Below are 19453 nucleotides of genomic sequence, written 5' to 3'. Positions count from 1 at the left end.
CTGAATGAGCTGAAGATTATTAAACGAGCCCCATGATTGAGTGTTGATGCGCCACTTCTCCATGTGGGAGAACTCAAGAACCCCACATCGTGGAGATGCAGATCATCGGATGAGTTCATGCAGTCAAGACGGAGATAACCTCATCGACAATCCTCTCTGGCTCTGTCACATGCACCCAATGGCCACTATTCACTGCCCATCGAAATACAGACCTCGTCGACAAACTCAGCGTCTCTCGTTGAAACTTTTCGTCCAACACTGGATATTCCTCCATCTTCTGCCGATAATCCGCTCTCTCCTGCTCAGTTCCATTTCCAATCGCAATCCCAGCATTGTACACCTTCCAGTGGTCGCTCGCTGCATTTCCCATCAAGACAACCACAGGATGGTTCCCAAGCAGCGGGGGATTCCGATTCAATTGTTTCTTTGTGCCCAGTTCCTTGCAGCTGTCGATGTAGTGTTCCATTTCCTTTCCAGAAGTTTTCTGATGTCTTTCGCTTTGATTTTCTTTCAGCATAGCAGCCCACTCATCGTCAGTAAGTCTTCGTGTCTCTGGTAATCCAAGGGCAGCATTGAAATCCAGCCCCTGTGCCAGAGGATCAAGAACAGGACTTGGCCAGTTGGCAATGCTTTGTTCTTGATTCGCATCAACAAGAACCATCCCAATAATATCATCCGAACCACCCCTTTGCTGCCTGAGATGAATAAACTCTCTGGCCGTGATGCCTCCATACGAATGACAGACAATCACATACGGGGGCTGAATATCCGCCACCGTCAGCAGTTCGTCCAACTCCATCGCGATATTGATAGCAGTCGGAGGATTCGGCGATTCATCTGATTCTCCATATCCTGCTCTCTCATAAAAAAGAGTTCGAACGGTCTGTTCAAGAAGTCGTTTCACCGCAGCCCATTCTTTGATGCTGGTTCCGACACCGGGGAAAATGAGGACGATGGGTTGGTCTGGGGTGCGATCGGGGCCGGAGATGGAGAGAAAGAGACGGTGAGTTGAAAGGGAGATGAAAGTCGAGTGGGTATCTTTGTTGTAGTTGGTTTGAGACATGGTGAAGATGAAGTTGAAGAGGAAGAGAAGGTGGGGTATTTTGGTGCTGATCGCCTGCAGCATCTTTGTTGTTCTCGTATCACCTGATATCTATTAGTATGGCTTATGTCTTTGTCTGATTGGTTCAGATGAAACAGTTTTATTGTCAAACAAAACATTGACTGTCTTTCATCGACAAGACAAGAAAGGTCTCTTTATTACGGAAACAAGACAAAGGGTCCAGTTTCCAGATGATGCCAGATGATGCCCTCCGAGATACAAATATGCCCCCGCCCCATCGAGATCATCACCACCATCACCATCATCGCCTCATCATTCTATCAATTCATCTCCAATATAATCAACCAACATGCCGCTATCCAGACTCCCCAAGGAAATCCTCTTCCTGATCTTCGACAAACTCGATCGACCAGCGATCCTCAGCCTGGTTCGGACTTCTCGTCACTTCCACGATGTGGCCGTTACTAACTACTACAGATCCCTCAGTCCTTCAAGCCTGCCTCTGAAGAATCTGCTTCTTCTCGCCCGAACATTCGCAGAAAGCCCTCATCTAGCAATGCTCGTCCGTCATCTCGATCTGAGTGAGTGGGTCGCGCGTGAAGAGGACCGCGCCGCTGCAGCTCAGGTATACGATGATAACATCGCCCTCCAGCTGTTCGACCCAGTCAGGATGCAGCTCAGCATCGGAGTCAACAATCAATGGCTGAATGCTCTGAGAGCCCGCAATCGCGATGCCTGGATATCAGTATTGTTGCCCAAGATGCTGAATCTGCAAACCTTGTATCTCGACTACTCGCACAGCCCGGTTTGGACCCAGTTAGTTTTCAAACGCGCAGGCTGTGGATTCAGGCCTTTCGACACTCTCCCTCGTTTCCGCTTTCTCAGCGATGTGCGTCTCTCTGCCAACAAGGCCTGGGGCAACTGGGGCGTGTCTCTATCCTGTGGTATACCGTTCTTCAAACTCCCCAACGTGCAACGTATTGCAGCTACTAAAGTAGTCAGTTGGGAGATGAACCCTGCCAGCACCTGGCATTACGCATTTCCCACCCCCCAGCATACGTCCACCGTCAAGGAGATTTCCATTGACCGCATCGACAGCTGCGACGAGCTCGAAAGGTGGACCAACGCATGCCAAGGGCTCAAGACGTTCCATTTCGGCGCCTGGGACGACACTTCAAGTGCCAATCAAACGTTCGACCCTGTCAGTCTGCGCGCGATGCTCTACGCCAGTGAACCGACCCTCGAGGATCTCACCGTCACATTCAACTCGCTCGACTCGGAGCTACCAGACCACCCAGACCATCAAGTTCCCGCACTCAACGCATGGATGAGATCATTGAAGAGATTCAGGATGCTGAAACACCTCCACATGCGCTTTCCCAACCTCATCGACGTGTCTGGCAGAAATAATCAAGACATCACCGATCCAGACCTCCTACACACGCTGGCCAACGACCTGCCCGAATCACTTGAAACCCTTGTCATCACCGACAACTACCCGGAGCATTTTGAATCACTGTTGCGCGAGCTGACCAGACTGCTCCAGAGCAAAAGTAAATTCCCGAGCCTGTCCCGGATTTCGCTGTGTATGCTGGCTCGCGGTTTGCCGGATGACAATCTACCAGCGGACTTGGTTCGCAGGAGCTTGGTGCCTTTGACTGCTCTGGGTCAGAGTGTGGGAGTTGAGGTTCTGAGTACGGTTCATACAGAGCCATGAGGGTGTGTAGTGAGGGGCACAGAGTAGGAGTGGTTGCTTTCGTTGATAGACAATAGATCTTTGCTTTCTTATACCTATCTTATCCTTCACATCACAAACTTGACTATAGTAGATATAAACCAAGATATTCAGACCCAGTTATATGATATCAACACTGGCCAATAGGACAAGTCTCCGCACGTGGGGCATCAATCGCGGGGTATCAAAAAGACCTCGGCATATTCATTCAAGGATATAACACATTCACGATAGAACAGACTGGAGAACATACTGAAGAACAGCAAAATGAATCACCATATCACTCTAATTGGACTGGGAACCATCGGCATCTCCATGGCTGCTCTGCATCTCCGCAATTCAACCTCAACACTGCATCTCTTCGACACTCGTCCTGATCTGCAGGCGTATATCGAATCAACGCTCCCCCCTTTCCTCTCACCCGACACTCCATCCGTTACATCTCTCCTCTCAACTGGCCGTCTCATCATCCATTCAAGTCTAGAATCAGCTATAAAACCCGCAACAATTATCCAAGAACAAGGACCCGAAACACCAACTTTCAAACAAACACTCTGGAAACAAGTTGAGTCACTCGCCTCCAAAAATGCACATTTCTGGACCAGCACATCTGGTATTCCTGCCTCGGTGCAGATGGAGGGAATGAGCGGAAAAACGAGACTACTTGTCGTGCATCCATTTAACCCGCCGCATATAATGCCGTTGATCGAACTTGTTCCTGCACCTACGACCACTGCGTCAGAGGTCGATTTTGCAAGGGAATACTTCTCCTCGTTAGGATCTGGTCATCGACCAGTTGTTGTGAAGAAGGAAGTGCCGGGATTCGTGGGGAATAGACTAGCATTTGCACTGCTTCGCGAGGCATGCCATCTTGTCAAAGAGGGTGTCGTGAGTGCGCCTGACCTCGACACGATATTAATGGCGAGTCTTGGACCACGATGGGCGGTCAATGGTGTGTTTGAGAGTTATCAGGCTGGTGGAGGAGAAGGAGGGATTGGGTCGTTTTTGGGTAAACTGGAGGGAACAATTCAGCATGTTTGGGATGATTTGGGAAAGATTGATATGGAAGGTGATAATGAGTGGAGGGAGGAAGTAGTGAGACAGACCGATGAAGCGTATGGAGTGTCGATGGGAGACAAGGCAAGAGTCAAAGAAGAGAAACTGCGAAAAGTGCTGGATGTACAAAATGAGAACATTGAGTAATAGATTATCGCAAAGACCGACTTTTAAATCCAATTATATACAACTTAGTGGTCTATTACCTGCCTGATCCGCTTCACCAGATCTTCTGTTCTATATGGCTTGTGAACGACGCCTGTCATCCCGGATTGTTCCATCTCATCTTGATGTTCTTCTCTGACGCTTGCCGTGAGACCGAGGATAGGGACGGATGCGATTTCTTTATTTTCCAGACCTCGAATAGCTCTGGTGGATTTGATGCCATCCATGACCGGCATCTCCTTGTCCATGAGGATACACGCAAACCCACCACCTTGCACAGTTTCAAGCGCTTCACGACCGTCATTCGCCTCGGAAACATCAAAGCCAAGGGATTTCAGCTTGCGTGACAGTAATCGCTGGTTGATCATGTTGTCCTCGACGAGTAGAATATGCGGCCGTCCATCGAACTTCTTGTCTGTTTCAGACGGATTGTGATACACGATTCCTGCATCGTCTGACTTCTCGTGCTGGACAATCCCTGCCGTATGCTCTGTCCGCTCGTCGTTCTTCGCACTCGGCATCACGTCCGAAGAGCGCGTCAGTTTCGGCTTCATTGGCGGCGAATCCCGTTTCTGCTTCTCAGGCTTGACGGTCTCATGCCCCAAAGCCCCGATCTGGTTGCACAGTTCGCGTATCCCAAACCCATCCTGATCCCGCACTTCGTCCGCAGCTGGCCCTTCACTCCGACGAACTCTGATGAAGAACCCAAACGTGCTGCCTTGGTCTTTCTTCGAGCTAACCCCGATTTCTCCCCCGTGCAGATGGCACAGTTTCCTGCAGACATTCAGACCAAGTCCTGACCCGCCGTAATCGACCTCCGTTCTGGCTGTGCCCTGGTTGAACCGTTCAAAAAGTTTGCGCTGGCTTTCGTCGCTGATCCCGATTCCTGTATCGCTGACGGCGACCATGATGTATGCCTCTTCGCCTGTGCCCCATTCTGGACGGTTGGTTCCATCGAGGCGTATTGCGGAATCTTCCGAGTCGAAAAAGACCACGTTGGGTGGGTATGACGATGGGCGTTTCAGAGATGCACCCAAAGAGAGGGCGATTTTCTTCTCGCCAGGCTTCTTGGTGGTGAATTTGATTGCGTTGGAGAAGAGATTGATGACCACCTGGCTGATGCGGGTGATGTCCGCCATGGCCCAGTCGATGCCATAGTCGACATAGGAGTAATCGAGTCGGTACTCAAACTGGATGCCCTGTTTCCGGAGTTCTGGCTTGAACATCTTGACTGCGATGGGCAGTTCGACCTTTGGCCGGACGATGCGTGGCGACAGAGTCAGCATCGATGCATCGAGTTTCGAGAAGGAAAGCACATCATCCACGACTTTCTTCTGATGAACGAGACACAGATTAATAGTATCGGTTGCTTGAACTATTTCCTCCACGTCGACCTTGCCTTCGTTATTCGTGCCATGTACCCCGTCCATGATCTCCTCCGTGCAGTGCCGAATAGCAGAAAGCGGATTGCGAATCTCGTGGCTGATCATGTCGATGAATTGCTCCTGCTGTTTCTTTCCTTCCTTGGCCTCCTTTGCCGCCTTAGCGTGTGCTAAGGCGGCGTTCTTCTCGATCGTGATGTCCACCACGGTACAGACAAATCCGTTTTGTGGGGGAAGATCAAAATGACGACCCTGGTCAAGAGGGTTGAGGAGAAGCAGACGCCAGAGATTTTCCTCTTCGTGCTGAACGCGATACTCGATGCGAAGTGCGGATTTGGATTTGATTGCTTCGTGGTAGGCAGCTTCGACGTGTTTACGATCGTCAGGATGAATAGAGTGCAGCCAGCCAGCAAAGTCATCGGTGCTGTTTGGGTGAAGATCGTGGAATCGCTGGTTGATGGATACGGGTCTCTCTTTGCCGTTGAGAATGACCAGCCCGACTGGCAGCATGTTGGCCAGCTGCTTGAATCCATCGACGGCGAAGGGAATGCCATGAGGGCCATTGACCTGTTGTTCATGCTTGGACTCCTCATGTGTCGGTGGAGTCGTCGTGCCATTGGTGAGTGGACGCGTCTTTGGAAGCAGTTGAACAACAACACTCGTTGCGTCGGGCAATTGACTGAGCAAAACATGGTAATCGGCGTCGTCTTTTGCCGCTGGGATAAAATCACGACAACTCAGTGCATCTGCCTTCGCACCTCTCGCCACACTCTGCAACGCAGCACCAGTCCTCTTGGGCAAACCCCGCTGCTCGCCCGCCAACCCTGCCCAGGCGTCATTCGCGACAATCACCAAATCATCACCATAGTAGATCGCAGCAGGATGCGACAGTGAGGCCAGCGTTTCCGACCAAGAATTGACCGTATCGGACCCTCCCGAGTCATATCGGGCTATTGGATGATGATCCCTATACGAGGATTAGCATAGTAGACGCAAGAGGTTCAATTAGAATTGACATTAGTCTGCATTACCCAAATGAATATTGGATATCACATATGAACTGACAGTATTGAAATAAAACCAAGAATGAAGATAATCACTGCATGAATTGAAGAGATCTAGCATGAATCTACATGGAGAAGCACCCATAGTACGCTCTATAAGAACCGGGAAAAAGGTTGCACTGGGTGTCGCCACATCTGACGTCACCATTCTATGGGCGTCCATCTTGGACGATTCACATTCCTGAAGGGTCTGATATCACTTATATCATCATTTATTTATTATTTATTTGGTTATCAATATCTATTGATTAATTTAATCATTAATGTATTGATTGATATTGATTGCTACTGGTAATATACTCCATCACTCGGAGCAATTCCTCCAACTTGGGTTAATTCCCCATCTCATATGTCGCATAACTGCATCCAATGCACAAATTAATATCGAAAACACCATTCGACAGCGTAAACCCATCTAACCTCCTATAGCTATCCACCATCATGGCAATTGATCGTATATCGGGTCGGGAGGACCACCACCGATCACAATATGCAGATCATGTCATCATATCTATCCACATCCATCATACGGACTCCACAGCACAAGACTTCCCCTCCTGACCCGAGATGATGACAGAAAATAATATGCAATTTCTCGAAGCTTACGACAATAATGCAAAGGAAAACTGACTTATACATGTTTCGGTCAGTCCATATGCCGACAAGAGAGCTTCGCGTCTCAAGCCGCTGCCACTCGCATGGCAACGATGTTCAAAATTATCAACGGCGGTAAAGCTTCTGGCACATGGACACGTACAACCACCCAATCGAGCTCGATACTCTCAAGCATGAGAGCTTAGATCTTGGGCTTTGGAGCGTGCATGCTGATTGACCGCTTCTGTAAGGACCTGATCACGTTGCAGCTTGAACCCAATCCATGGTACAAGATATGCAATAGCGAAGCTCTTATATACATCTCACCAAGCTCGACAATGGCGGTGTAGGCGCTTACTAGAAATTAAGATAAGGATGAACCAGATGATTGAATACCAGGCACTGGAAATGTCATTTGCTACAATGCATGCAAAGACACCTCAGCCTCAGGGCGGCAGCTGGAGAGTTTGAAGCTTTTCAATCTAACAAAAACCAGCTAGATGAGTTGTTAGGAAAGCTTTGAATGTCGCACAGCATAGTATTGGAGACAAGCAGCCCAATTCCGGACTCTCCAACAAACTGAGGCTTTGTCGTGCATTTATTGCATCTCGAAAGAGCGTGATCTGGATACTTCAGCCGTGTCATCGGCAGAATGTCACCGCTTTACCCCTCATTCTGTATCCGGGTTAGTTTGGGCGGTGCTGGAAGCGGTATACTGAAGCGGTCATTCTGCCTATTATTCGAGATGTTCTCCAACAGTCAGTCAACTCTTCGTGGTCACTCTTCATCTTCAATCCTTCAATTCGGTTGCATATTGACATCATGGCTCTGATTAGTGAGGAGCTTCTCAAAAGACCATGTCTCTCCATCTGGTATATCATCTTGAGTCCATGATGTTACATCGACCGCGAGACAATCCTCGACCCCAAGAGACTTGATCCAAAACAAATGACAGACACCACATGCGCAAGATCGGAGAAACGTACATATCTACGAGACAAATCTATAATTGCCCCGAATGAGATAGCAAGGGAGATGACCGGGGGATTTTGTCTGAACGTCACCGAGAGCTAAAAGCATACATAAACCTGAGTCACGAGTCCAGTTCTTAAGTGTTAACCAAAGCTGAAACCAAGTTCTTTATGCAGGGACCCGTTATTATGAAGACTTCCGATCACGAGCCAAATCACCCTGATCCCTTGCCTGGCTCCTTGCTGCGAAGCAATTGTGTCCCTGCGTTTTCGAGATGGAGATAACGACATAGAATCCATTTGATATACAATGTCCGAGATCTGATTGGCCTTGGACTGGAGTGTGGCAACAAAGGGGCGATGGAAGCTAGGAGTTTGGGGCAAACAAATCAATGTAGCGGATGAGCTCATTGATAGTACAGGGGGTGTCAGGGAAAGGTGGTGTTGGTGAGATCTTTTCTGACCACAAGGCTGGGATAGGTGGGTTGATAAGCTGGAAACAGTCATGGTTAAGCAGAATCCGATAATGATTTCTTTGATTGTCTCAGAAACCTAATCACAAGATATGTACATCGCACTACAGGGTGAGCTTTGGCGCATCCCATCTTAAATCCACTATTGATTTTGTCGAATCCAGCCCCGAGAAGATCTCGACAATATCCGTGATTGGAGTACGATAGGAAAGGAGATTATCCAAGTTCCCTTCCCTTTGAAACATGGTAAAAGCTTTGAGCAAGTAATCCGCCGTCTCAAATCCCAAGTTCGCTTTATCAATCGTCCCCAGCCCGTCCGTTTCAGATAGTAGACCAATTCGCTCCATGATGCCAGTGCTCAGCCTGAAAATGGCACAGTAATCCAGCATGGCTGTCGGCAGCCCCCCATGGAACTCGGGAAAAACGGTTTCTTTGATTCCCAACGGAATACTGAAGGGGTAGGTGTTCAGTTCGGTCATCATTTGCTTTCTCAACCGTTTGCTATCCTGGGGCGTGTTCTCGGGATTCTTAACCCCATATACCGTTTCCCAGAACTCCTTGGTTGTCCCATACTTGTGAATGTGCAGACCGTGAAAAGAAGAAAGATGATTCAAGTCAATTGCTGGTCTCTCATCCCATGGTTTTACTTTGCCGAGCTCGAAACTCGTCTGATTGTCAGCATTGGTGACTTTGACCGGTCGGGCACCAAGAACCAGCCGAAAGGTCGTTTGGGAGTTTTCCGTAGGAAGAGACCCGCGGAATAAAAGTTTGGCGAATATTTCACACAGCTGGTCGAGCTAGAGGAGCTTGGGCGTCTCCGGGTGAACCTGACGCAATGCATTGTATACGTGCAGCATGGCAGTGAGATAGCCACTCCGGAGACAGAGACTGATACCTTCCATCGACGCAGAATAGAGAATCTCGGCCATATGGCTACCTGCTACCCAGGGGGCCTGGTAGTAAAGATCAAATCTTCTTTCCTGCACGTAATTAAGAAGCCTAAAATCATAGAACGCGAGGCCGTCTGTCTGATAGTCCATGTACTTTGATTTCTCGGTAAAGCCCCTCATGACGGGATAACAACGATGCAGGCTTTCTCGAATCTTATTTGCAAACTGGAGAGCAGAAACGCGGCAGTTTGTTTTGTTCAAGTTGCCATGAGGCCACATAAAGACCTTGTATGTCGCAACGAGCAGTGTCATACCGACGACCAGGTCGGTGGGAATGGGGGACTCCTTATCCTGCACCACCCGCTTGAGGAGAGGCAATAGGTAATCCGCAGTACAGTTGCCCTCGATGGTGTAGATCATACAAAATTCGTCCAGAAGGTGCAGCATATCATCCTGTATCTTTTCCATCCATCGCGTTTGAATTCGAGGCGAGGAGATCTTCCTCTTCCGCAGGATTCATTATCACACCCATTGGGCTTCGAGGTTTACCAGCATCTGAGGGAGCAGTCCTGTTCTCGAATGACTCTCGCAAATCTCTAAGAGTGTACCAGTAATTATAAACGCCATCTTTCTCAGCGAATAAATCACAATCGGAATCGAAACAGGCGGCCATATCTGGAAATCGAAGTTTGGTCTTCTTGAGCACTCTGAAGTAGAACCATTTTTTCAAGAAGATTTCATGGTCGGGAACGATGCGGTACATGCCCTGAACGGTTCTTTGTATGCCAGAAATTGCGGTCGTAGGCAGAAATGCAGCGAGGATAATGGACATTTCCCCGTCGGCGGCTTGGGTCCAGTAGTCTTTGAGCTGTGCGCAAATAGCATCTAGGGTCTGCCATCTCGATTAGCCAATGTTGAGAGTCAAGAAAGTGCAACTCACGTAAACAAAAATGGTGAGCTTGATATTCTCGCCGAGGTGGTCGTCCTCCAGGTCTGAATCTTCTTCGTCGGATGCTGAATCCACGGGGGTTGAGGCCTGAATCAGCTCGTCCAAGCTCTCCGATACATCCTCCTCACCATCGCTTCCAGTGTGCTCGTCCTCTAGACATGTGTACCCGTTTTTTCTGGTGATGGAGGAGGCGATTTCAGTTGTGACGTAGGAACAGACTTCTTCGATTTCTTCTGTCTCGATCTGTCGGACGAAGACGAAAGGATCTGGAACGCCTCCTCGAGCCTTGTTAGTTTCTTCCGTAGTGATCTCTTCAGAGTCCTCACCTGTCGATAAATGCCTCGTGTTTCGAATACATCTCACTGTCTGGCCCACACGAGGCGGAGTACAGCTCGCACGCAGCCCGTCCGTTCTTGATGGCATTTCTGAAATTAGATATCACATCTTCTGGGACCTTCAATTGCTTCTCCTTGACTCGATACGCTGCCTCGACGATCTCAGCTGTGTTTCTGAAGGCAGCGTTCCCCGCCCACCATCCGCGGTCGACAAAAGCCAATCCAAGGCCTTTTTGGTGGATCGTTTGTAGGAAAAGTATAGCGAAACGAGCGACGCCTCGCCCAGAGGGATCGAAGAAGAAGACATTTCAATCGTTCAGCTTGAGCAGAGTGTATGATTCGAGTCGAGTTTGAGAGACAAATCGCCCACAAGGCTGGATGGGGAAATTTCCCCAGGTCACTGACATCCTTTGTTGACATGCTGAGCCTTATCTGGCGGCGGCCTATCAGAGGGCACCAACGTGCGAGTAGCGATTCTGATTGGGCTTGCAATTGTTTGCTCAGTGATTCGGATGCAGCGCCTAAGAGCATCTTGGTGAGTTGTCGAAGAGGATGGAAGGCTTTGGATGATAGGGAGCAAAGAATAGATCATTGATTTCCTGACATGTCAATCAGCATGATACAGTTGTGTCTTGTATGAATCGCAATCTGATGCTCAATCGATATGCATGATATTGGTTGCATTGCTTATTCAGCGCTGTGCATAAAGATATGAACATCCCAAGCATGTCTCGCCCAAGTCGTATCCCACATAGACCATAACATCAAACTCGATCTCCGCATGAAACAATTTGAGATAATAGTCAATCTACGGAGTAACCTTGTCTTAATATCTGAAACCCTCTAGGAATACTCCGATCTTATTGTCTTACTCCAATCATTGGGGTTCCACCGGATAGCCCCGGCATCTGCTCGATCCGGGGTTGCAACGCCGTTGCGGTATCTCAGCAGTCGATCATCATCGACGCTCGGCTCCTCCGACAAACCCACAGCTTATAGTAACAGCCAACAGTTTGAGTTCTTCGAAACCCTGAGTCAGTCTCAATCGCCTCTCCCTGATCCAAGATATCCGAACCGAGTGATTCCTATCTAGGCTCAAGATTATCTGAACCTCGGTTGGCTGATCCGAAATACCGGCGCGCCAAGGGGTGAAAACCAGGCCAGCAAGATCTCCAGGCCTCATCTTACACCACTTTAGCTATCGTGGGTCGATATGATGATCTGCACAATCAGCACAGACAATTCTGGGCTGTCCGCATTCGGGATGGTCTTTCAGGCAGCCACATCGTGTGTATGTGCAGTAGTGGCATCATCGTCTGCTACACTTCAGCTCCACAACTCAAAATTCTCTCTGGAAGTGCGCTGGCACTAAAGATTTACTGTAGATGCAGCTTATCTCGCCCTTGCGAATATGCACATGACTCGGTCGGTCACACCGATCATCTTGCCAGTGGTAATCGTAATGGACTCGGAAGACTCCTTGATCTCGACGCATTCTCCACTAACGCAATGTCGCAGCTGCTTGAGATCTGCCAATCCCCCACTCTAGGAAGACAGCTCAGATCCCTGGGCGCGGTGTGAGAAAGACAGAGACCTGGGCATATTTAGATTGCTATTCTCTGCCCTTTATGGCTCTGATTCTTTTTGTCTGCACCCTCGCCGTGCTTCTGTTCTGTCCCATCCTCTCGGGTCCTATCGCAGATCTCCGACACTATGGTATCCTCATCATCACCGCCGCCAAATGGCGACTACATTCAGGAGAAGACTGAAACTAACGAGGGGCCCTCCACTCCTGGAACTCCTATGAGCCCCGGAAGCACCGTCCCATTTTATGGATCCTCAAACATCGACTTTGGCCCGCTGGCACACGTCAACACAGCCGAAACGCGACTGCCCGCGTTTGGTGGTGAACTGCAACCAGGTCTCTGGCGACCGGCGAAAGAGCGCAAATTTGCCAATTCAGCACCGCTAGGACTGTTTGGATTCGCCCTCAACACATTCGTTATGGGATGTTTGCAAATGCGGGCAATGGGTATCACTGACCCTCACATGATTGTTGGCCTTGCGTACTCGTATGGGGGTTTCGTCCAACTTCTAGCTGGCATGTGGTATGCTCATAAGCCGATCTGGGATATCTTTGAGTTGGGTAATAACTCGGGACAGGGAAATGGCCTCGGGTAACACGTTCGGTGCAACTGCCTTGTCTTCGTATGGTGGTTTCTGGATCGCACTGGGTATCAATTTTACACCCGGTGGATTCAATACACAAGCCATTCTCGAGCAAGCCGACAGTGGCAAGTCGGACATGTTTTTCAACTCAATGGGACTATTCGTGTTTGTAAGTCAATTCCAAATCAGCCTCGCGGACTATCTTGCTGATATACACAGGGCTGGTTCATCTTCACCTTCCTCATGCTCCTGTGCACACTGAAATCCACCGTGTTCTTCTTCTTACTATTCTTCTTTGTTGATGTATCCTTTCTTCTCCTTGGTGTTTCATACGTCCACCGTGGTAGCTATCCCGAGTACCACATCCCCGTGATGAAAGCCAGTGGTTTATTTGCACTTTTAGCGTCCTTTACAGCGTGGTATATTGCCTTGGCCGGTGTCATGGACGATAGCAACAGCTTCTTCATCATTCCCGTCTTCCACTTTCCCTGGTCGGAGAAAGGACGACAGTCTAGAAAGGAAAGACGCGAGAGCCAGGAGAGCCAGAAGGCCCAGAAGAGCCGGCAGCCGAGTGAGTCGGCGTGATTTTCACCACGCATATGATCAGCTTCAATTTCTTTATGAATATTTAATGAGGGGATGTTGAGAGGATAAAGTTTTATGATTATAAGAGTTTATTATTGTTTGTTGTCGTTATTGAAGTATATATCGCGACGTCGTAAGATCGTGTCGATCTTCAAAGTTAAATTCAAAGACATCGTCGATCACCCGCCTAAAGACAACAGACTGATAGACCGCCGATTACAATATACAGTTTAAGAAACTAGAGTCTGCGAAGGTGACAGAGTTTCTATACAAACCCATCTACTATGAACGACGTTGATGATAAAGAAAGTCTACATGGAAGTCCACGTCCAGATTGAAAGATTCAATAAAGCCCATCAGTACGAATTACTAATGTGAGTATAATAATTGGAATTCCAAGAGACGCGACCGAGAGTGTTGGAGATTCAGGCGCAGCGGTGGCCGGGATTGTCCAGGGGAAGGAAGGGGCAAAAAAAGAAAAGAATAATAAATGCCAAGCTTTGCTTTCGATGACTTCACGTTTACCGCTTTCGGACAGGAAATCTGCATGTGCGAAAATTCTTTCAGATTAGACTCAGACCCACTGCAAAATAGTAGGTGAACATGCAATTGCTCTGCCAACAGAGCATACAAAGTTTATCTCTATTTATTTGAAATTATACTGAATCTGACTTGCTTATATATCACTGGCTAAGAGGATGATGAGGGATTATATATATTCTTTAATACTATCTTTAATATTGTTTATTTATTTCCACCTGCCCTTCTTTCTTTCCTTTCTATTTTTTATAATTACAATTACTGATTTATGTGTACCAGCCGGTCATCGATTTCTACGCGCATCATATCGGCTATTTTGTGGAGTCATACGACTTCCAAAATGACCTAGACGAATACCCCGTATTCGCAACTGATTTGCTTTTGGCTTTGGGGAGGAGGGACCGAAAGAATTGGACTACAGAATATTGTGAGGGCTGTCGCCAAACCACTCTTGTGTCCACTCGTTCTGGCTGTTGTCCAGGATGCAGACCCTTTCAAGGCTAGAGCTACTGTTGAATATTCTGCTGCTGTAGATCAGTTAACCAAACAAGCCATTTATTCCGTCGCTATCAGAATCAATATAACACTTCCAAGCAAGCAAAGAACCAGAACAATCAAGCACAATCCGCACATCTGCTCATAAACTCCCCTGGAATGATAACATAAAACTGATTGCAGACCCGACAAGCCCTCTTCTCCCACTCGGTGGCATATATCCTTCCAATCGCCACTGCCAACTCTGCTGCAAACTGACCATTCTGGCATGGTTGCCTATGGATAACTTCGAGTTACGGTAAAGCTGGCGGATGTCTTACGTAGACATCGATATATACAGGCTGAGAGCTGAACAGCCTATTTTATCATGAAAGCGTCTCTTTCATTTACTGCTGTTATATTAGGCACATAGTCTCCATCCTTTGCTCATCACACACATACACACTCCCTCTCTCTCTCACCCTCTCATCCTTACCCTGTGTTCATCTGGTGCTTGTCTCCTAGGACTGTAATATGGCAGTCACCAAGGAAGCAGTTCAAACCAACCAAGGGGATAGACTGTTGAGTAACGTCCAGAGGTAAGAATGAGCCTATTATATCTCCGCCAGATCTAATCATCCTTCCATGGCAGATTCCTCGAATCCTCCAAATATTCCGACGTCACGATCCAGACAAAAGATACCAAATACAATGTCCACAAACTGGTTCTCTCTGGCCAGTCTCAATACTTCGAACGACTCTTCGATGGATATTGGAAGGTAGGTTTGATATGCTCAATATGGACAGGAAGATGCTGATTTTCGGTTTGGTAGGAGGCAAAAGAGAAAACTATCGTCCTGCATGATGACAATCCCGACGTCGTCAAAGCCATGATTCTGTTCATGTACGGCTTTGACTATGCGCAAAGGTGCAAAAGCGATTCGGCACTCTTCCATGCATCGATCTACTGCGTGGCTGATAAATACTTGTTAACTGCCTTGAAGTCGACAGCAAAGGCAAAGTACGATGCGGCGGTTGAGAGATCCCTCCTGGAGAAAACCCTTCTACATCTCATACCAGAGCTATATAACGATTTCCCTTGTCTAGACAATGCCCTACGCAAGACGGTGATAGATATCTGCTCGAAGTATTCCTCTTACTGCAATGAACAGCAGGAGTTCGAAACAGTTCTGGAACAGGTCCCTGAGTTCGCGATAGATTTCGCATTAGCTCTGGCCAGAAAGGATACGAAGAAATGGACTCTTATCTGTTGTTGCTCTTGCTATGGCAATTTTCTTGCTGAGAACTACCAACTCAGATGCCCGAAATGTGTTGGACCATAGATTACCTGGCATATTCTGGTACAATCTCTGCTTGCCGGGGGAATTACATGCATTTGAATAGCTATTCACACATCAGTAATGATCTCTAAAAACCTTGAAAGTTATATGTTTATTTAATAAATTAAATTTGGCTTTTCCATCAGGTAACTGCAGGCTCTGGCCCAGTTATTTCTCTTCATTCACTGCTATCGATATTTAGGCGCAGAATCGAAGCCCCTCCATCTGCTCATTTCCCTCTCTTTTTTTTTCTTTCTTCTTCTTTTCTTCCACCCTCTCGCCCATCCAACAACTGCCTAAATGGAACCTACGACAGAAATAAAGGCGACAACGGATGGCATGGAAAAAGTCCTTGTGGGCAATATCAAAAAGTAACACACAGCCATCCAATCCAGACAACAGATCTAACCATCAGATCCAAACAGGCTTTTCAGGTCCTCCAAGTATACCGATGTGACGATCAGAACCGACGATGGAGAATACAAGGTTCACAAACTCGTCTTATGCGCCCAGTCAGAATATTTCAACCGTCTCTTCGATGGAAATTGGAGGGTGGGTTTGATACTCTGTCAACGCCAGCATGACAATTCAAAATTCAGCATCTAGACAGGAGCTAACACGCGGTAGGAATCAAATCAGAATACCATCGAACTGAAAGATGATAAACCCGAAGCTGTCAAGGCCATGATCCACTCCATGTATGGGCTAGACTACGCCACCGTCTGCGCAAACGACTCCCCCAGTTTCCACGCATCGGTGTGCTGCGTCGCGGATAAATACTTGATGGATGAATTGAAAACACAGGCTAGAGCAAAATACGACTTGGCTGTGCGGAAATGCCTCATGGAGATGGGAGACGACGCGGTCCAGTTAATTGCAACGCTTTACAACGAGCCTTCCGGCTTTGATTGCGTCCTGCGCGAGCCCGTCACCGATATCTGCGCGAGGCATATCAGTTTCTTCTTCGCGTTAGATAGGTTTCGAGCGGCATTGCATGACATACCGGCCTTTGCGATTGACATTATTTCGGCCGCGGCGAGGAATAGCTCGGTTAGATGACTAAGGTGTGTTGCAGTGGGTGTGGCACGACAATGCTGGTGGATATATACCCTACTCGCTGCGAGTGTGGCCATTATGTAGAGCCATTGTGGCCTGAATGAGGCTGGGAGGGTTATATACCAAGTATCTTGCTATCATACAACCAAGCGAAGACAGCCATCTAACAAACATTATTATCACAAGACTGATCACACTTGTACGTCCCAATCCAATTATCATCCCCGTACACATCCAACCCCATCATCCACCCATTCAGTACCTGATGCAAATAATCCAAATTCTGCGGCACTCCATTCGACTTGCCCTCCTCCGAACACGGATAATCCTTCGTCAACCCTTTATCGCCATTCAACCCACTCCCCGCCGTAAACCAGCCATTATACGACCCGAACGCCTTGATCGCATTGCCGCCCGACGCATTCAACTGACCGACAAGATAGTTCGCGCCCGCGTTGACATTATCCTGAATATCATCCGTACACTGCCCGTTGGGATAATTGTCGCAGGAGACCTGCATGAGACCGGGTGTGGGACCGCCTGCGTCAGCATTACAGGAAGATTCCTGCATGGCGAGGACGGCGAGGATGGTTGGGTCGACGCCGTAGTTGTCGCCGGCGGTTTGGAAGTATCCGTCGTATTGTTTGCAGGGGGACCCGATGCCGCTGTAGAATTGGTCGCGGTTGATGTGGTAGATGTCGTTGATGGCGAGGAAGGGAGGGTCCCAGCCGTCGCTGGTGATGCCGGTGTTGAGCCAGTCTTCGGAGCTGTGATATAGGTTAGTGGATGTCAGATGGGGATGTTTGATGTTATATTATGTCGTACCCATTAGGACCGGTGTTGGACGTGACTTTTTCAGTTGCGCCTTGGGCTTTGGGGTTGGAGCCGACGCCTGGGTTGGCGGATTGGGCGTTGGCGATTGCCACCGCGAGGGTGGTGAGGGTGAGGGCTTTGAGGACAGTCATTTTGATGAATCGTCAAGGCTGGTGAGATGCTCTACTGACTGACTGAACAGACAGCTTTATATCTTTCGAAATCCATCTCTACATTCTCTATAGACCACTTTCCAAAAAGGAAATAGCCTGCGAAACCATCAATCCTCCACCTGATTGGCCACGATGCAGAATTAGGCAGTGCACTAGTCCACCTAGATCTGGGGCCATCCATCAAGACTAGTTTCCTAATCGGGCAAGGCTGAAGCCTTAGGCCCGTCGATCTGACCTAAGCTAACCCTAATGGGAAGAGGACTGCGAAAGGATGAGCTGAATATCGTCAGATTAATCTCCTTTTCTTGTGTTTCTGTATGAATCCTGTCATTTGGCTAAGAATAGCATTGTCGAGACCAGTTGCCAAAAGGGGAAGGCTTAATGTTGAGATAGGCTACGCTCGTTACTATCATTTAGCCTGCTTCTCGCACTATGAGCTACAAAAGCAATATGGATGGCGTTACGGAGTATTCCTCGGTCATTTATTATCTGTCAGAAGGCATAACTTGATAATGACATAAATATGGCAGTCTACATATCTTCAGCTGTAAAATACTCCATAATGACCAGCTGACCAGCATCTGCGGCTTAAACATGGACGCTTCGGAAGTCGCCGTCGTGACTCCACAATCCTGCAGTTCATCAAAGCTGACGATCATCGAGCTAAACCAGATTAACTGCGATAAAGGGAGGAACGGGATATTAGTGGAAATGAGCTGGTTGTTTATGCATAATTCTATCGAAACATAGTATGCGTATACCATCTCTATTGTATTATCTACTCTATCAGGGAACCGGTATCATCATATGACAGCTTAATATCGCATTCAAATCTGTCCTCAAATCCATGTAGGATTTATATCACATGCTATCGAGTATTCTATCATTTCCTTGGCTTCGTCATGGACGCCACAACCAAGCCATGCATTTATTCCCTCACTTTGAGAAAATAAAAGCATCTACTCTACTCTACTGCGTTAAGAATGTCAAAGACAACCTTCCATTGGCTTGTCATAAATCCATATCGAATTCTGAGAGATATGGATTTATGCCAAGCCATGTAGACACCTAGAAGAAGCAAACAGATAGAACATCTGGTAGCCCTCGTGGCTGCAGCCATCCAGCCACGTCGTCACACAAACAAGGCCAATACCAAGAGCTGTGCCATCCACAAAATTCTAGTCTGACGATATTCCAGCAGGCAGAACAGACCTACCAATGACAGCCGCGAGTTTAACCGGTTATTCTATTGGAAGACAGCTTCGAGAATCTGGTTGAGCACGACGAAGAAATGGAAGGAATGGAACGATCCAGATGCGTGTATATCCAGGATGGAAATCTTGGCCCTTCCAGTATGAGAGATTTAGCGTAGGTTACGACAAGAACTTGGCGGATATCAAGAAGCAGTGGGTATAGAGGGTTGGCTGGACTGTTCTGTGGGTATTCATGTGAAACAGTACTCATTCAACATATTTAATCCAAGAGAATCCATCTCAAGGACGTTTTACTTCACTAATATGAATATGATCTGTTTCAAGATAATGCATAATTGAGAGGTCCGTATATGCGCCTGTTGGCCACCCCCTGAGCCTGAATTTTCAACACACAACGATATACTGACCTGCA

The 19453-nt window shown here is 47.9% G+C and overlaps 11 protein-coding genes across 11 annotated transcripts; 5 read left to right on the top strand and 6 right to left on the bottom strand.

The window, feature by feature from the left end:
- Positions 1-115: 115 nt before the first annotated feature.
- On the bottom strand, positions 116-1063 carry ASPWEDRAFT_112391 (alpha/beta fold hydrolase; the record flags this gene model as incomplete). Its single annotated transcript, XM_040828323.1, has 1 exon — positions 116-1063. The coding sequence occupies one exon, from the start codon at positions 1061-1063 to the stop codon at positions 116-118; it is 948 nt and encodes a 315-aa protein (XP_040689652.1).
- Positions 1064-1079: 16 nt separating this feature from the next.
- ASPWEDRAFT_741052 (F-box protein) lies at positions 1080-2780 on the top strand (the record flags this gene model as incomplete). Its single annotated transcript, XM_040839438.1, has 1 exon — positions 1080-2780. Exon 1 carries the CDS (start codon positions 1413-1415, stop codon positions 2778-2780), a length of 1368 nt encoding a protein of 455 aa, XP_040689651.1. The 5' UTR covers positions 1080-1412.
- A 285-nt stretch (positions 2781-3065) lies between these two features.
- Positions 3066-4001, top strand: ASPWEDRAFT_111901 (uncharacterized protein; the record flags this gene model as incomplete). The annotated part of the gene is made up of 1 exon (XM_040828281.1): positions 3066-4001. One exon carries the CDS (start codon positions 3066-3068, stop codon positions 3999-4001), a length of 936 nt encoding a protein of 311 aa, XP_040689650.1.
- A 44-nt stretch (positions 4002-4045) lies between these two features.
- ASPWEDRAFT_51872 (hybrid sensor histidine kinase/response regulator) lies at positions 4046-5911 on the bottom strand (the record flags this gene model as incomplete). The annotated part of the gene is made up of 1 exon (XM_040837670.1): positions 4046-5911. The coding sequence occupies one exon, from the start codon at positions 5909-5911 to the stop codon at positions 4046-4048; it is 1866 nt and encodes a 621-aa protein (XP_040689649.1).
- A 3232-nt stretch (positions 5912-9143) lies between these two features.
- On the bottom strand, positions 9144-9990 carry ASPWEDRAFT_533198 (uncharacterized protein). Its single transcript, XM_040837871.1, has one exon. It carries the CDS (start codon positions 9859-9861, stop codon positions 9301-9303), a length of 561 nt encoding a protein of 186 aa, XP_040689648.1. The 5' UTR covers positions 9862-9990; the 3' UTR covers positions 9144-9300.
- Positions 9593-10888, bottom strand: ASPWEDRAFT_533222 (uncharacterized protein). Its single transcript, XM_040837872.1, has 3 exons — positions 10669-10888; positions 10334-10620; positions 9593-10285 (listed from the first exon to the last, which is right to left on the bottom strand). Exons 1-3 carry the CDS (start codon positions 10763-10765, stop codon positions 9842-9844), a joined length of 828 nt encoding a protein of 275 aa, XP_040689647.1. The 5' UTR covers positions 10766-10888; the 3' UTR covers positions 9593-9841.
- A 574-nt stretch (positions 10889-11462) lies between these two features.
- Positions 11463-12234, bottom strand: ASPWEDRAFT_41192 (uncharacterized protein). Its single transcript, XM_040835496.1, has 2 exons — positions 12196-12234; positions 11463-12136 (listed from the first exon to the last, which is right to left on the bottom strand). The coding sequence occupies exon 2, from the start codon at positions 11858-11860 to the stop codon at positions 11636-11638; it is 225 nt and encodes a 74-aa protein (XP_040689646.1). The 5' UTR covers positions 11861-12136; positions 12196-12234; the 3' UTR covers positions 11463-11635.
- Positions 12235-12480: 246 nt separating this feature from the next.
- On the top strand, positions 12481-13431 carry ASPWEDRAFT_51871 (acetate uptake transporter family protein; the record flags this gene model as incomplete). The annotated part of the gene is made up of 3 exons (XM_040837669.1): positions 12481-12785; positions 12841-13015; positions 13066-13431. 3 exons carry the CDS (start codon positions 12481-12483, stop codon positions 13429-13431), a joined length of 846 nt encoding a protein of 281 aa, XP_040689645.1.
- Positions 13432-14979: 1548 nt separating this feature from the next.
- Positions 14980-15788, top strand: ASPWEDRAFT_28560 (BTB/POZ domain-containing protein; the record flags this gene model as incomplete). Its single annotated transcript, XM_040833151.1, has 3 exons — positions 14980-15044; positions 15098-15224; positions 15279-15788. The coding sequence occupies 3 exons, from the start codon at positions 14980-14982 to the stop codon at positions 15786-15788; spliced, it is 702 nt and encodes a 233-aa protein (XP_040689644.1).
- Positions 15789-16085: 297 nt separating this feature from the next.
- ASPWEDRAFT_172752 (uncharacterized protein) lies at positions 16086-16844 on the top strand (the record flags this gene model as incomplete). The annotated part of the gene is made up of 3 exons (XM_040830970.1): positions 16086-16156; positions 16211-16337; positions 16413-16844. 3 exons carry the CDS (start codon positions 16086-16088, stop codon positions 16842-16844), a joined length of 630 nt encoding a protein of 209 aa, XP_040689643.1.
- Positions 16845-16939: 95 nt separating this feature from the next.
- Positions 16940-17806, bottom strand: ASPWEDRAFT_183944 (putative extracellular soluble lytic transglycosylase; the record flags this gene model as incomplete). The annotated part of the gene is made up of 2 exons (XM_040832004.1): positions 16940-17608; positions 17667-17806. The coding sequence occupies 2 exons, from the start codon at positions 17804-17806 to the stop codon at positions 17005-17007; spliced, it is 744 nt and encodes a 247-aa protein (XP_040689642.1). The 3' UTR covers positions 16940-17004.
- Positions 17807-19453: the final 1647 nt, after the last annotated feature.

The sequence above is a fragment of the Aspergillus wentii genome (assembly GCF_001890725.1).
Source record: "Aspergillus wentii DTO 134E9 unplaced genomic scaffold ASPWEscaffold_4, whole genome shotgun sequence".
Lineage (NCBI taxonomy): Eukaryota > Fungi > Ascomycota > Eurotiomycetes > Eurotiales > Aspergillaceae > Aspergillus > Aspergillus wentii.
The sequence above is the reverse complement of the archived record's forward strand: the minus strand, read 5'-3'. Positions and strand labels throughout refer to the sequence as shown.